Source organism: Carassius carassius, chromosome 4, assembly GCF_963082965.1.
Source record: "Carassius carassius chromosome 4, fCarCar2.1, whole genome shotgun sequence".
NCBI classification, from domain to species: Eukaryota; Metazoa; Chordata; class Actinopteri; order Cypriniformes; family Cyprinidae; genus Carassius; species Carassius carassius.
In genome coordinates this window covers 42,200,686-42,216,808 of record NC_081758.1, presented here as the reverse complement: position 1 = coordinate 42,216,808, position 16,123 = coordinate 42,200,686, and the positions used below count along the sequence as shown (strand labels likewise).

General features: G+C 36.2%; 2 protein-coding genes across 3 annotated transcripts in view; one reads left to right on the top strand and one right to left on the bottom strand.

Annotated features, from left to right (window-relative positions):
• Positions 1-10,857, bottom strand: part of LOC132140083 (E3 ubiquitin-protein ligase RNF43-like) — a 125,555-nt gene extending 114,698 nt beyond the window's left edge. Inside the window, exon 1 of one of the 2 annotated variants that reach the window (XM_059548893.1) lies at positions 9,400-10,857. In XM_059548893.1, coding sequence (XP_059404876.1) covers positions 9,400-9,639 — 240 coding nt within the window. In that variant the 5' untranslated portion in view covers positions 9,640-10,857. The remainder of the gene's footprint in view (positions 1-9,399) is intronic. The other variant, XM_059548892.1, reaches the window with a different exon arrangement.
• A 2,180-nt stretch (positions 10,858-13,037) lies between these two features.
• On the top strand, positions 13,038-14,779 carry LOC132136028 (transcription elongation factor SPT4-like). The gene is made up of 3 exons (XM_059547216.1): positions 13,038-13,279; positions 14,101-14,260; positions 14,525-14,779. Exons 1-3 carry the CDS (start codon positions 13,211-13,213, stop codon positions 14,629-14,631), a joined length of 336 nt encoding a protein of 111 aa, XP_059403199.1. The 5' UTR covers positions 13,038-13,210; the 3' UTR covers positions 14,632-14,779.
• The last annotated feature ends 1,344 nt before the right edge of the window (positions 14,780-16,123 follow it).

Here is a 16,123-nt window from a genome sequence, read left to right as displayed (position 1 = left end):
ATAAGCATGTTTCTTTCACACATTTATTTTTTAATCCATTGTCAAATCACTTCAAATTTCTTAAATATTAATAATAATAATAATTATATTGGCTTTATATCGGCTATCGGCCCCGCTGCTTTCCAAGATATCGGCTGTCAAAAAACACAAATTGTTTGACCAATAGCGCTTTGAAGGATGTGAACTTACACACGGATCTCCTCATCAGATAGTATTCAGTGCACTGACAGATTGTGAGCTAAAGTACGCCGTCAACACGATAACTCTCCGACAAGCAGCATCCTTACCATGCATTCATCCTCTTAAAAAGTATCACCAATTAAAAATATCCAAGCTAGGGAACAAAGGCCACATTACAACCTCAACTGAAGTCGCTGCATGGAGACAAAATAAAAGAGGCCAATGAATGGAAACTGTGAAAGTATAAGGAAAAATCCTCATAAAGATCACAGCCAAGTGTTAGCGATTGGAAATCCCCCATTTAAAAGATTCAAAGACTCGCTGATAAATCTGTAAAGGAACAGACAAGACACACCTGCTGATGGAAACGCTGACCTCACCGCTCTCGTCTACAGCCGAAAGAAAGACGCATTTCATGCATTCATTGCTCGTCTAACTGCAGCTCAAATGTTTCACAGGGAAATCTGGTTAATAAGTTTAAACCGGTGCTATTCATCTTATGCTTATCAAGAGCTTTTCACAGTTGAAATTGTTAACCCAGGGTCACTTAACCCTTTGTTAATTAGTGGTTAAAATAACCAGTATTGATTTTATGACGGCCAATGTCAATAGGGAGTAGAGTGGAAAATAGCCAATATAAAGCATTTTGAACAGTAATACACCATGCAGCATTTCTCAAATGTAATGTATGTTTTATTTAACATAATTTATCCTCAAATTGAACTTGATAAAAAGAGACAAATTTATCAGCCAATCACAAACCTCAATCACAGATTCATACATATACAGAATCATACTGTATGCATCATCTTTTTCAAATAAACACTTCTAGACAGGAAATAAATACAAAATGAGCTGTGATTGGTCATTTAATGTGGAAAGTGGGAAGCAGTTGACCAGATCAAAAACTAGTGGTCAACCATTATTGATTTTCAGATTGGACCGATGCCTATTTCTTAAAGAGCAAGGTGGCTGATATATAAGCCTATATAAATGATAAAAAATATTTCATTCAAAGATATTAAAAAAAACATGCACAATTGCTGAAATTAAGTAGACCTTTTTACAAAATATTAACTCAATTATAAATACAAATTTAAAACCAAATGGATAAAAGCAAACCAAAATGTAAAAGTGTGAAACACTGCTTAAGCCAGTGCGAAGTGTCCTTAAAGGGACAGTCCACCCAAAAATGACATTCCTGTCATCGTTTGCTCATCTTCATGTCATTCCAAACCTCAATGGGTTTCTTTCTTCTGCTGAACACAGAAGAAGATATTTTGAAGAAAGCTGGTAAACAAACAGTTTCCGTTCCCACTGACTTCCGAAGCATCTTTAGACATACTACGAGAGCCAATGGAAACCAAGACCAGCACTTTTTGAAACGTCTTCTGTGTTCCACAGATTAAAAAGTCATACAGTTTTGAAATTACATGAGGACTATGCTAGAAATCCATGGTTAACTGTACATATCTCTAGTGCAAAGCCTATTATAGAGTTAAATGAGGGATTATCATCTTCATAGAGTATTAATATGGATTTACACAAGAGTCAGCAGAGGAGATTAATCAGGCTTTTACAGGTAGTTAAGAGTTCAAAACCACCAAAGGTCCAATCATTTGTGAAATCTCAACTCAGGACATGCTACGAGTCGACACAGACTTTAATCCGCTTCATAAAAACAAACCCAGAGTCCCTTCCTGTTGCTCTCGTCTTCATTCAAATCATCAAGAATTCCACAATGACACGAAGGAAACAACAAGCTATTAGTAGGCCATAAAAGCATGTCATCTGATTGGCCCTGCTTGGTTCAACCAGCAGCGATGGCACTGTGACCCCAATCATATACCACAATAACCTGTAACATCTGCTAGCCTTCAATACAACATCACCGACACTCACAGGGTTGAATTCTAGGGCGAATGATGTTACACAAAAGCACGTGGAATGTGGTTTGCATCATTCACTTACATTATTGATGTAACTGTTATAAAGTCCAAACGTGCGGTAGTTTTGTTCTAGCATTGTTCTTCTGTGTTCAGAATGCAAATCAGAAACCGAAACAATTAGTAAATAAACTAATGATCAATTTCAGATTATGCAGGGGAAATGTCATTGCTCAGATGTTGCTTTTTAAAAGCACAGGACATTAACTCAAACACTTCTTCAACAAATCCCGAGGAGAAATGAGAAGAAACAAAACGGAGTCAATACATGATATATAACAAGTATAGGGAGCTTATATTCAAAGCTAAAGCTAAACCCATCTCCAGTGTTATTTTAGCATTATTTATATACTATTATAGAATTTAGAAATATTACAAATTATTATTATATTAACCAGATACAATTCTAGAATGTATTATAAAACATATTTTTTGAAATTTAAATGAAATTTCGGTTTTGTTTATTTTATTTTGGTTTATTTTAATTGTGAAATGTCCTGAATTCTGAGTGAAATATTGTTTCTAAAACAAATTATTGTGAACAGCAACCCAGATCCATTATTTTATTTTTTATACTAATATTGAATATAGTAAAATTAAACATTATTTATTTTTTAGACACAATTTTTATTGATTTATTCTAAAATATATTAAATTTTAGTTAAAAGGTTTTAGTAATTTTGTTGATGTCATTTTAAAAATATGTTTACAATTTATTTGTATTAAATATTTGTATTCCGTTATATATTTAATTCATTTCTATCTCAGTTCTAGTTCCAGTAATTTAATTGTTTACTTGTCTAACTTTTCAGTTGAGTGGCAAGGCAGCATTTCTAAAGGTTTTTATTCTCCATTGTAAGGTTTTCATCTAATATGTTTCATTTCAGTTTAATTTAATTGTGAAATGCAGTCAAATTTCTGAGAGAAAATAGTTTTTACACCAAATTAATGTGGAAAGCAACCAAGATCCTTTGTAATTTTAGTTTTATTTATTTACTACTATAGAAGTTATAATTATTACAGTTATTTGTAAAATATTTTTATATTTTCGATTTTCATTTTAAATTTTAGTTTAGTTTATGTAATAGTACTTTTGATGTTATCTTTTTAAAAATATTTGCATTAAATAGTTTATTTCCATATCTTTATTTTTATTTCAATTCTAATTCCAGTAATTTACTCGTTTACTGGTCTATTTTTTCAATAAGTTTTTTTTTCCATTGAAAGGTTTTCATTTAATGTTTTATTTCAGTTTTTTTTCTATATTCCTTTCATTGATTTTTATTTCTTTTTTAAGTGTTTAGTAATGTTAATACCTCAACACAACCTTTTTTCAGTTAGTTGAGGCAGCATTTCTGATGTTCAATTTCTAAAAACATTTAACCTTTTCTAGATTTTTTTAAATTCAGTTTTATTTTAATTAAAGAAAATTACCATTCCAGGTTTTCTACTACAATATATTACATTTTATTCAGTGTGTTCCTTTCACTTGTACAATTTTTTTTGCTTTGTTTTTTGTCAGCACAAATCATTTGATCTTGGGAGAACATGATGAGAAATGTTGAGATCTCTTCTGAAACTCAAGAGGAGACGAGAGAGATTCTTTTTTATGAGAGGAACATTAGGAGACTAAAGCGAAAGCTTTCACTTTGCAGGCTGGAAGTCAAACATCAACAGGTCGGGACGGATGGCCTGTTATCATTATCAGTTTCCAAGAGGGAAATATAGACAGGAAATCCATCTGAACGAGGGGAGGGGAGGCCTATCGGAAGCACAGAGTAAACAAACTCCTTTGTAATCATCTAGACTCGCATTTTCAACCTAATGCTTTGATCTCATACTCCATTAATGCATCCATCCCAGCCTCCCTATCATCCGTCCTCCTGAGAGATCAGACAGGACAGGAGATAGTTTAGAAGAAAAGTGGAGAGTTACACGATAGATACGAGGCTGCCAAGACGTGGAGGGCGTTTGCTCGGCTAATTCTAACGTCTGCTGTCAGGCTCGTCGTAATCCAAGAAGCCATTTCTGTAAGGTCACACGAGAAACATGAGGTCAGTTTGCAGATCGGCTGACGAAAGTGAAGGTTAGGTGAGAGCTGGGCTGCCATCAGAAGTACTTCTTTTTGCTGAAAACTGTGTGAAAACATATGCATAATATGTGCATACATTATCATTCAAAAGTTTGGGGTTGGTGCGATTGCTTTGTTTTCAAAAGAAGTCTGCATTTATTTGAAAACAAACAGTCATGGTGTGAAATATTGTTGCAATTTAAAATAACTGAGTTAAAATAAGTTTTCTGTGTGAATATATACTAAAATGTAATTTATTCCTGTGATGCTCCGCTGTATTTTCAGCATCATTCCTCCAGTCTTCAGTGTCACATGATCTTCAGAAATCATGAAAATATACTGATTTACTGCTCAAGAAACATTTCTGATTATTATCAATCTTGAAAACAGTTGTGCTGCACAACATTATGATTAAAGGTCAGCAATTGTTGCTGACCTTTTATACCTTCCTAAATGTCACTTTATATCACTTTTCAGTTTAATGCATCACTTTTGAATAAACCCATTCATTTCTTTCACGTTTCAATAGATATGTTTACTGCGATATAAGCAGAAGAGCAAAATCTCCCCCGAACTCATTTGACCCATCATGCCACACAGCACTACTGTAAGAGGATCTGATCTTAGATCCGTAGCTTCAGTCAGGGGCTCAGTAGAACCTGATATGGCTCTTTGTGAGCATTTACAAAGGTTAAGCTGACCTCTCCGCCACAAAGCGCCAACAAAACGTGAAGGGAAGGAGGAAGAAACTAATCTAATAGACTTAGAAGGAAAGCACACTCTTTAAAACGAGTTAGCATCGTTTAATTGACCCACCGGAGGCTCAAACCGGACCCTCACAGACACTGCTAGATTCAAAAACAATAGACTCAAACATTTGGAAATTAATTCTTCCCTCAACACTGGCCTCAATGCATGCACCCAAAACACAAGAGTGACTGAATTGTCCAGATATGTCATTGGATTTTTTTTTTTGCTTAAGCGTGCATTCGCATCTTCTTTACAATAAATGCGTTGTCGTTTTATTGATTTAATGCAATACATCCTGACATCCTGACTGACTCAAACTGACTCTAAGTTACCTCTCTCTTTTAGAAACAGGCTTGACTTACCCTGCTTTCTCAGGTTTGACAAACCTTCCATTCTGAAACAGAAAGCCCATAGTTTCCCTCATTTCAGGGTTAACATACTCACGGTTTTCACCTAACTTTCTTTCTGAAACGGGCCTCTGATCATCTCTTCCTCTCGACAAGTTACAGCACAAAATAAACATGAGTGAACATCGGAAGGTATCTAGTTTCAACCGTGGAAGGATGCCAATACACACCATTTTTGATGTTCAGGTCCACCGACGTTAATCTAATCGACTATGGTTTGTTTGTCGGACAAAATAGCAGATTCTGTGTTGTGATTGGTCAGATGGCCTGTCAATCAAACTCCCGGCAAAGGGTCAATTCAGACTTTTCGCTCGCAATTCTGTATTGTTTCACCAAAACGAAATTAGAAAATCTTTCTTTCTCAAAATTCTTTTTATATCACAATTCAGCCTTTATTCTTGCAATTGCAAGTTAATATCTTGCAAATCTGGGTTTTTATATCTCACTTTTTTTTTCTCAGAATTGTGAAATATAAGAGATTTGCCAGAAAGTCATTATAACCTTGTCTTTATCCTGTGGGGGAAACAAGCTTCTTAGTTTATAATATTTAGTCCATATTTAAATACATTTTGGGGGTCGCTGTGTTTCTTTATTGGCATAAACAGCACCAATTACAAGTTTTTTTTTTTTTTTTTTATGCTTAGGCTATGCATCTGGAGAATTATGAAAGAAAACCGGTGTGGTAAAAAGACTTCACATCATGTGTTTTACTGACGTACAAATAGTACGTCTGTACTGGAATATTAGAACGATATATAATCTAATATATTTTTGGTTTAAACAGCAAAAGGTACCACTTGTGTCAAATCAAATTGCACATTTGTAATGCAAAATAAACAGAGCACGTACGATCGGCCTCCATTAAAGACCAGTGGCTGCGCCAAGAGGCCGTTTCTCCTTAAATAAAACATTTCCACCATCATCATGTCTGATCTTGTTTTTCTCTGCCTGTGATCCGCCGACCGGCCCAGAAAAGCCAGTCAAATTTGGGTAGCGCCGCTCGCCAACCTGAGTCCTGGAGAAACAACATGTTTAGGAAGATCAAATGGGATGGGAGATGTGTAATTACTGGTGGTTATGAAAACTGGCTGTTATCCTCAACGCGGCGAATTCAGAGCCGCCCGAGGACAGCCGAGGCAGACTCGCCTGAAAAAGCACTAATCCAGCACACTTATCTAAAGAGGAAGGCTGTTGCTTCACTCATTCAGTTTGGAATTCAATACAGAGGCAAATGAACCGTAGACTGTAGGGCCAGGTGACATATATTGAAAGTTCACCATGTATTGGACTGGAAGTATAAAATTAAGCAACACTGTCAACATCATAATGATTTCAATGCACTTTTTATTTGGCTAAAAGAACATCATTAGACAAATTTAGTTATTTCTTCCTCTGATTTTAGATTTGTTTCTCATATGAAATGAATACAGCACTCAATTTTAACCTTTCATTAGAGTCATCGCTACAAACAGAATTGTTATTTCTTAAAAAACATTTTTACAAATTGTAAAAAAAAAAAATGGTCTAGAAAATAATGTAAATAATATTTTCATTTGGTGATAAAAAAAATTGTGGAAAATTTATTTACATATATATATATATATATATATATTTACTGTATTTAATTGTTTAAAAAAGTAAGTAGCTATAGAAGAAATATAATGTAAATATTCTTACTAGAGTTAATTTGGTTAAGATTATTTTATGTATTTTGTGTGTGTGTATATATATATATATATATATATATATATATATATATATATATATATATATATATATATATATAGCAAGTAAATAACATTTTCTAAATATTTTATAAAAGATTTAAAGTATATAGTTTTAGAAACCTTTTGTATATATTTTTCCTTGTAGCCATTTGTTCAACAAAACATGCCTTTATTCCTATTTTAATTAGTTGTTATTTTTTATATGAAATATTTATTTGATATATATCAAATATTGTCAAAAGACTAAAAATTATAGAGAAATAATTCACCCAGCCCTAGAGCACTCTATAATTTGACGCACCGTATAAAAACATGCTATACAGTAGTAGATTATTGGACAGCATTCTTCCCAGCAGGAGATAAAATTCGTAATGTTGAATTCATGTAGGCCGGCCAAAGGAAAAAGTAAGGGAAGAAAAGATAGCAACTTCCCCCTACCCCCACCTGCTTCTATCACTTTGTCCCCTAGAGGAAGGGAACATTATGGAGGAGGACAATGCGCCAAAGCAAGCCAGGCCTGTTGCAACAGGTTGGCACTGCAACAAAAAGCATCTGTCTGCGCGACACGCTCTCTGTAACCAAGAGACTGATACCCTTCTGTAAAGCAGACACACATGCATGCATTATCTTTCTGATAATTAGTTCTACCCAACTGATGTTTCCTAACCAATGCAAAGCACTCGCTCAAATACAACTGCCGCCTTCAGCGCCTCGACAGTTCACAAAACACCCTTTACTGGGCTTGAACTTTCAACCTTTGAGTTACAAACCCACAATGTTCTTTTGCACAGGCTTGCATTCATAATTTACACTTTGCATGTAGATACTAGTTACCGGCAGCATGAATAACACCACAAAACATTTGTGAATTTGATAAAACAGCCTAAATAAACTCCCAGACTTTCACTGAGGAGAGACCAGAATATCACAGAGACTTGAGGGTGGACTTTCTTCACTTGAAACAGTAAGTAACCACCTAGCAACCACTCCGAACACCTTAGCAACCACCCACAACACAGCACGGTTTTGGACATGCGGCAAAAATCTAGTTACAACTTGCAACCCTAACAGAGTAGCTGAATGCATTTTGCCAATAAAACAAATCTCCAGAAACACTTTTCTTTATACGTGTCTAATGAAGCAATCATCTTTTAATGTGAACTGCTGTCAAATTCAAACACAATCTCATCAAGATGATCACAAACACGCATTGCACTAACTAGAAATCGGTTTTAGGTTATCTTTATGATGCAATAACTCTTTCCCACAGGGATAAAGCCTTTCAAGATCCATTTACAGTTAGTGCATCCCCTCTGGCTTGATCTGGATGGCTCTCGCAGAGAATCGCAGAACCTGCAGCCTTCAAAGCCTGAACATCTGGCAGTATGGCCTCAGAGAACAGACCTAACAGTTTACAACACCACAAATCTATCAGCTCCAATAAAACCCGGGTGGTTCTTGGCACTCGCACAGATGCATTCGATGACTTCCCAGGTGAGCGATTCTGCATGCGAGATGACAACAGTTCTCGGAGGAGACACAACATTAGCGCTGTACACTATGCCATCATGTTATTGATCATGAAAAGAATTGTTGGTTGGCGTTTCTGCAACTACATGACTTGTATTATGGCCCAAAAATGTAAAATAAAAGTCCAAAATAAACAAAGTTATTGCATTTTAAATTTGTTAACCATTTTGCTAGAAGAGCATGCATTTGCTGTTTCTTTGGGACAAATGACACTTGCTTTTTTTCTAACAACTAATGCATTGGCATTCAGACCGTTTTAAGTGTTGTTCAGTCGTCCAAATACTTTTTTAGTGTCACTGTCTGCCAGTTTATGCCTCAAAGACCAAAATGATCATGCAAGAACTGTTTTCTGATACTATATGACAAAACATCTACAGTAACGTCAAAAATAAAGAGAATGTGATTGAGCGCTTGTGCGGTTTCTTTACAATAAATGACACTTGCTTTGATCGAACATCGAATACACTGACATTCAAACAATCTCAAAAGAATCCAAATACTTTTTAATGCCAATGTCTGCCAGTTTAAGCCTCCAAGAGCAAAGATGCATGAGATACACAACTGTATTGCCTTACAGATCCTGCAAGCTGTTTTGGTTTTCGGATCAATGCAATAGAACCTTTCAGTGAACAGTTCTTGAACCATTTTTCTCAGTATAAAGAACATTTTAATAATCTAAATAACCCTTTTTTCCACTACAAAGAATGGAAAATTCCAAGAAGATGCCAACAAAGAACATCAGTCCAATGCATGACTGAAAAAACCTGAAGACATCTTCCAGCTCTTACCTGCATCAGTTTCCCTTCAGCATAGCCAGTGCTGCCCCCGGCGAACACCCCTTCTAAGGTGATGGGCCTGCTGGTGGGCTCCTGCTTCAGCAGAGACACCTTGATCATGGCTCGGGGTGCTGAGCGCTCGGACTCCACAGCAGCGGCTAGTTCCAGGCCCGTGTGACCCAATGCCACCTGCGAGGCAGCCATGAGCAGCCACGGCCAGAGCCCGGCCAGTGGCCGCACAGGGTCCCTCATTGTCCTGGCCGCAGTGGCGGGCCCCGGCCATACATTATGCACTGTCCACAAAGCTATCCGTCCAATCAGAGCTCAGATAAACGACAGGAGAATCCTTAGAGGTCACCGAAACGGTCCAAAAAATCAGTGGCTTTTAGAGTGGGTAGTTTATTTTTTTTTAAGCTCAGCAGGGTTGATATTTGAAATAGAAGAATATTATTAACAATTTAAAGGAACTTCAATTGATGACTGGCTTGTATCTCTGACAGAACATGACTGACAGAGTGATTGACAGCGGACAGCCTGCTGGCGCGAGCACTGATTTAAACCACAAAAACAGTTTAATATGATGGCCTAAGGGTGAGATCAATAATATTACAGAGTTCCCCGTGGCTTCCCGCGCGTCGTGATTGATAACGTGACGTCATAATGACTCCATTAGTGTGCGGTGCGCCGCGTCCACTTCAAAGGATTCCAAACATTCCAGAATGTAGCAGGTTGTAGCAGAATCAGCGTATCCTTCAGTGCAACAATGTCTCAGTTATTCCACTCTGATCAAACACGCATCACGATCCCACTGTGAACGCCTGGAAATGTTTCTCATGCGGTCCAACATTTAATAAACTGCGACGGAAAAAAAATATATGTGTATGTATTATCCAAATAAAACCAGAACTTTGCGGGATCGATCGAAAAAACTATCAGGAGGGAGCCGTTTCTGAACACTCGTTTCCATGTTCCTAAATGAACTAAGACTTCACATTCACAAACCTGTTCGACTCTGATTATATCTCCACGAATCCATGTCGAGAAATCCAGTCACTTCGAGTAGAATCCGCTCGCGCTGTCCCGAAGCCTCTGTGCTGTTAAACCGAGCAGCAGAACGCTGGAAAAAGTTTAAAGTTGAGAGTGAACGCGAGTGTGTACCTGCTGACTGTCAGCGAGGGTGGAGTAGAACTTATCCGACCCATTAAACGCGTGCGCGCACACACACACACACACACACAGACAGACACACACACAAGTCTGGTTAACTACCCGTTTGGGCACTCTCCATAGGCGTAATGGTTTATACTGTACAAACGGTAAAATGTATCGATCTACACCGACCCTACACCTAAACCTACCGCTCACACCAAACTTTCTGCATCTTTACATTATCAGAAAAACTTATTTTGTATGATTTATAAGCTTGTTTCCCAATGGGGACCTCAATGTAGGTCCCCACGGTGACACAAGACCCCATGAGTATGTGTGTTTTCAGGTTTAATTCCTCGCCGGGATAGAAAAACATGTACACATATCACACACACACACACACTCTCTCTCTCTCTCTCTCTCTCTCTCTCTCTCTCACACACACACACACACACACACTCTCTCTCTCTCTCTCTCTCTCTCTCACACACACACACACACACATACACACACTGCGCCCTCTAGCTGACATCTATGGAGCATAAAAATAAAGTAAGTAAAATACTTACATATAGCTAAACTATAAGGTTTATTTATTTATTTTTTATTTTTTTACAAAACTATTTTTTATTTAGTTTATTTTTATATTTTCTTTTGAAAAACTAAAAACAAACTATGTATATACAGTACTGTGCAAAAGTCTTAGGCCACTAGTATTTTCACAGACAAAAAATTGTTTTAAGTCAGTTATTTTTATCGTTTGCTGTAGTGTGTCAGTAGTAAATATCAGTTTACATTTCCAAACATTATTTTTGCCATTATTTGTAATAATCCAGTGAGATTTTTGTTTGCACAAAGAGTCTGACAGCAGCCAGTGCTCCACACAGAGATCTGATCTCGTCTGGAATAACATGAAGAAACAGAACAAACTGAGACAGACTCAATCCAGAAGAATTGTGTCTCCAAGACACTTCAAGAAACCTGCAGTACTGTATATTAATAAGCAGCAAATTAGGAGTTTGAGGGAAAACGCTTATTTAACAGCGAATATGTGTTCCCTATATTTAACAACTGAGAGAACTGTAAAACCCAACCCCAGATAAAAAGAACTATTATGATTTATAATAACAATTTAGTTAAGTTTTCACATAATTTTGAATTATGAACTGAACCGTTTTCACTAAAGACTGATTATTAAATAGATCTTTACAACATGCTAAAACTGATTGGATGTATTGACAAATTCATATTTTTATGAAGTTTATCATTCTGTTTTGGACTGATTTTTTTCTTCTCTTCGATTTTTATTAAGTAAATATTAGTCCTAATATTTCCATGTGAAAGCTGGACTGAAGCAGCTTGGCTTTACTTGATTCTCCATCGATCATTTTTTAGAAAAATCAATGCGTCTCAAATCTGATCATCAGGATCTTTTGAGGAGCGTTTATATTTCTTCATCTCTCAATCACCACTGGATTGCATCGTATTATATGTTTGGATCATCTATATCTTATCTTACTAAGACATATTATTGAAGAAACCTCAAACCGCTGCTGGTGACCATCACGCTCTCTTGAGGACTGAGCTGTTTTAGGGATTGTTTATCAAAAGCCACAACTTTACTGGGAAGTTATTGCAGTTTACCTGGGCTCTGAGAAGAGACTCATCAAACTAAACATCCATCATCATCAAATCAAATAATCATTAAATGACCTGCAGATGATGGAGACCACATAAACGTCAATATAAACATTTCATAACAACATTATTACTTTTTAAAACGTCATTAGTCCATAATAGATACGTCTTCGATTGAACAGATCATTAGAAATATTCTATAAATATAAAAGTTGTGATCGTGAAGCATGTGTATCATCAAAATCTATGTAACTTTGTTAATGAAAACCGATTATTTAACGTCTTTACGTGTGTTTGTATTTACCATCGCCGAACGCGACCGTTACTGGAACCGTTATGCGCGTTCACACATGGAGTATATTTAAACCGCATTAGAATGAGGCTCACGTGACCTCTAAGCTCCGGCTTCAGAAGAAATTGTATTTATATATATTGATTGATATTTAAACATTATGGAATATTTATGGGGAAAAACATTATGAAAATGAGTAGGCTTTGTGTTTTCTATTCATTCGGAAATTTACATTCCTTTATGAAACTCTTATTTTGACCATTTCGTTTTGGTCACCCTCTAAAATTGCTTTAGAACTCATTTTGTTTAAAAAATATTTTGAAACATCATGGAATATTTTTTAAATAATTATTTTTATTAATGGTCTTTGTGTTTTCTAATCGTTCGATAATTTCCATTCCTTTATGAAACTCTTATTTGCATCCTCTTTGGAATGTAGTACTGTTTTAGGCACTGCAGCTCACTGGTCACAAACAAACCTACAGATTAATGATCTAAATGCAACGTAGGGGCAGCATTTGAATAACATAATATTTCAAGTTAATTATTTGTGACCAAAAATAAAAAACTATTTCAAATCAAGATCAAGCGGCGCGTGTCAGTGACGTCATTGCGCGTCGCTGAATGAGCGGTTGTGGCTACTAGCAAACGCCAACTCGTCGAAACAATCGTTGTTACAGAACATCTATAACTATTTTTTATTTATTTATTTAATTTCAAGTATATTTGATCAAAGCAACAGGAATGTCTCTGGAGACATTCCCGAAAGATCTGCGTCATCCGAGAGCGTGTCTGCTATGCTCTCTCGTCAAGGTAAACGAGACATTCATCAAAACAGATGCTTTCATCATTAAGAAATGTACATGTTTACATATTCAGAGCAGATGAGTGTAGCACAAGACAACACTGGCATAAACCTCTATAGATAGGCGTCCTCTGATGATGTTTTGAACATGTTATGAATATATTATGGTGAGTATATATGTATTTGGTGTGTGTCTGCTTCTTACAGTCATATAATGTACATTAAACATTATATTGTTATAGGGATGGGACGATAACCGGTTTTATTGATAACCGTGATAAAAATGTGCTGAAGGTTAGTAATATCGTTTAAAAATGAATTATCATTAAAACCGTGTTTGATTATCGCAGTTTTAATAACTCACTATTAAATCATGTCCAGCCAGCAACAGTCTGACGCAAGCGCAGCGCACAATGTTTTTTTTGTTTTTATTTCGAGAAGGAATGGCGAAAGTCAGTGACTTTTCTATGCTTTTCTATGCTTCTACACTTTTCATTGTAAGGAAGGAAATGCCACAGAATTTAATCTTTCTTTAAATTAAGTGCATAGAGTTGCTTGTTTTATTAGTTGTTTGTTGATTATTAAATATAAAACTTGCTGAAATGTTTTCAGTGTGAGCATCAACTATTTTTGAACACTTTCATCTCGTTACAACAAAACCGTGATAATATTGATAATCGTGATAATTTTAGTCACTATAATCGTGATATTAAATTTTCATACCGTCCCATCCCTATATTGTTAGATACTGTTAGTCATAGGCCTTACAGTTACAACCCTTACCAGGCTTTATTTGATATGATTTCTCTATAATCTTCTCTGGTATCAGACTATTGATCAGTTTGAGTACGATGGATGTGATAACTGTGAATCATACCTGCAGATGAAGGGCAATAGAGAGATGGTATATGAATGCACAAGCTCTTCTTTCGATGGGTGCGTAATTACATTTCTCAGAAATCACTCCATGATCATCATTTACTCTCCCTGTGCGGCTTGCTTGCTTTCTTCCAGAGATATTTGGCAGAATGTATGAGCTGCTCTCATCCATGTAATGACAATAGGTGCTGATTCACATTTAAAAAGCATTATTACACTAACCCATGCAACTTAGGAAAGACAATTACACTGGTTTGCAAAGTTATGGTGTGTTAAAACTGATATGCTATCTATCGTTGAGTCGATTATTCTTTTAAAAAACACATTTATGTCTGATTTCATCTGAGCACTGTTGTGTGATGTCTTCATTGAAGATCCCTCACACAAGGTTGATGTTGTGTTTTGTCTCTCAGGTGTGGTGCGAGAGCTGAAGAGCAGAGGCGTCATCTACAGATCTAGAGACACGGCTGTTAAAACATGAAAACAGTTTGCAGAAGTTTCTGGATCACTTGTTTGTAAAGCTACACTCCTAACCAGCTGTTTTAGTTATTACTGATCTTTTATTTCATTTAATGTCTTTTGGTTTTTTCTTTTTTACTTGCTTTTTTGGTATTTAAAGCGATTTATGGTTTGATGATGGATAAATGTAAATGTACTTGGTTTAAACAAAAAAGTTTTATAAACATTATTTCAATTCCTACTCCGACTGTGTTTATATACAGTGGTGTGAAAAAGTGTTGGCCCCCTTCCTGATTTTTTTACTTTTTTTGCATGTTTGTCACACTTTAATGTTTCAGATCATCAAACAAATGTAAATATTAGTCAAAGATAACACAAGTAAACACAACATGCAGTTTTTAAATGAAGGTTTTTTAATATTAAGGGAAACAAAATCCAAAACTACATGACCCTGTGTGAAGAAGTGTTTATGTAATTTCTATAAAAATATATGTGTGTGTGTGTGTGTCTATATATACAGGGGTTGGACGATGAAACCTAAAAACTGGCCAATATAGTGTTGGAGGTTTCATGGCTATATTTGTGCAGCCTGGTGGCCAATCTTCACTGATTGAAAATTCCACCAATAAGAGCAGAGTGTGACGGTTGAATTAGGAGAGCAATAGCACAGTTTTACATAAACTATTGCAATGTACTCAACATAATGTGCGTTTAGCTGGCGCATCTGTGACCAGAACAGCAAGTCTTTGTGGTGTATTGAGAGCCACGTTGTCCAGAGTAATGTCAGCATACCATTATGAAGGATGAACCACATCCAACAGAAGTAACTGTCGACCCACCCGGACTGTTGCATGGCCAGAGTGAAGCATGGGGGTGGATCAGTGATGGTTTGGGCTGCAATATCATGGCATTCCCTAGGTTCAATACTTGTGCTAGATGGGCACGTCACTGCCAAGGACTATAAAACCATTCTGGAGGACCATGTGCACCCAATGGTTCAAACATTGTACCCTGAAGGTGGTTCCGTGTATCAGAGGATAATGCACCAATAATACGATAATTCAAGTGTAATTTATAACATTTGGGGTATTTCGTATTTTTCTTTGTAAAAGGCAAAAAGTTAATCATATTGATATCAAAGTTAAGGATTCATTAGTACACCATGTTCTAAATTATTATGCAAGGGACATATCAATATGATTTCGGTACAATAAAGAATCCGATATTTGTTTGTGTTGTTTTTCACATCATTTCAGGTAACTGGTATCAATCTCAAACTGGTTTGGTCAATAGTTCGCCAGGTCTTCTTAGGTAAATGGAAACCCTACTTAAAGAGGTTGTTCCACATTATTAAGCAAGTCACAGATCTCATGAAATACGGTGAGGAAGATGAAAAGTATGAAACAATGCAATGTCTTGCAAAAGGCATCAAAACAAACAATATTTTGCTAAAAGCAAATAGAGAGTACTGAACCGTCAAAAGATTTGTGAGTGACTTGTACATAAGATCTTGG

Bases quoted from the DNA above. Each gene is read 5' to 3' on its own strand.
- LOC132136028 (XM_059547216.1), top strand. From the start codon at position 13,211: ATGTCTCTGGAGACATTCCCGAAAGATCTGCGTCATCCGAGAGCGTGT. The intron at 13,280-14,100 runs GTAAACGAGACA...CTCTGGTATCAG, and splicing joins TGCTATGCTCTCTCGTCAAG to ACTATTGATCAGTTTGAGTA. The intron at 14,261-14,524 runs GTGCGGCTTGCT...TCTTCATTGAAG, and splicing joins GATCATCATTTACTCTCCCT to ATCCCTCACACAAGGTTGAT.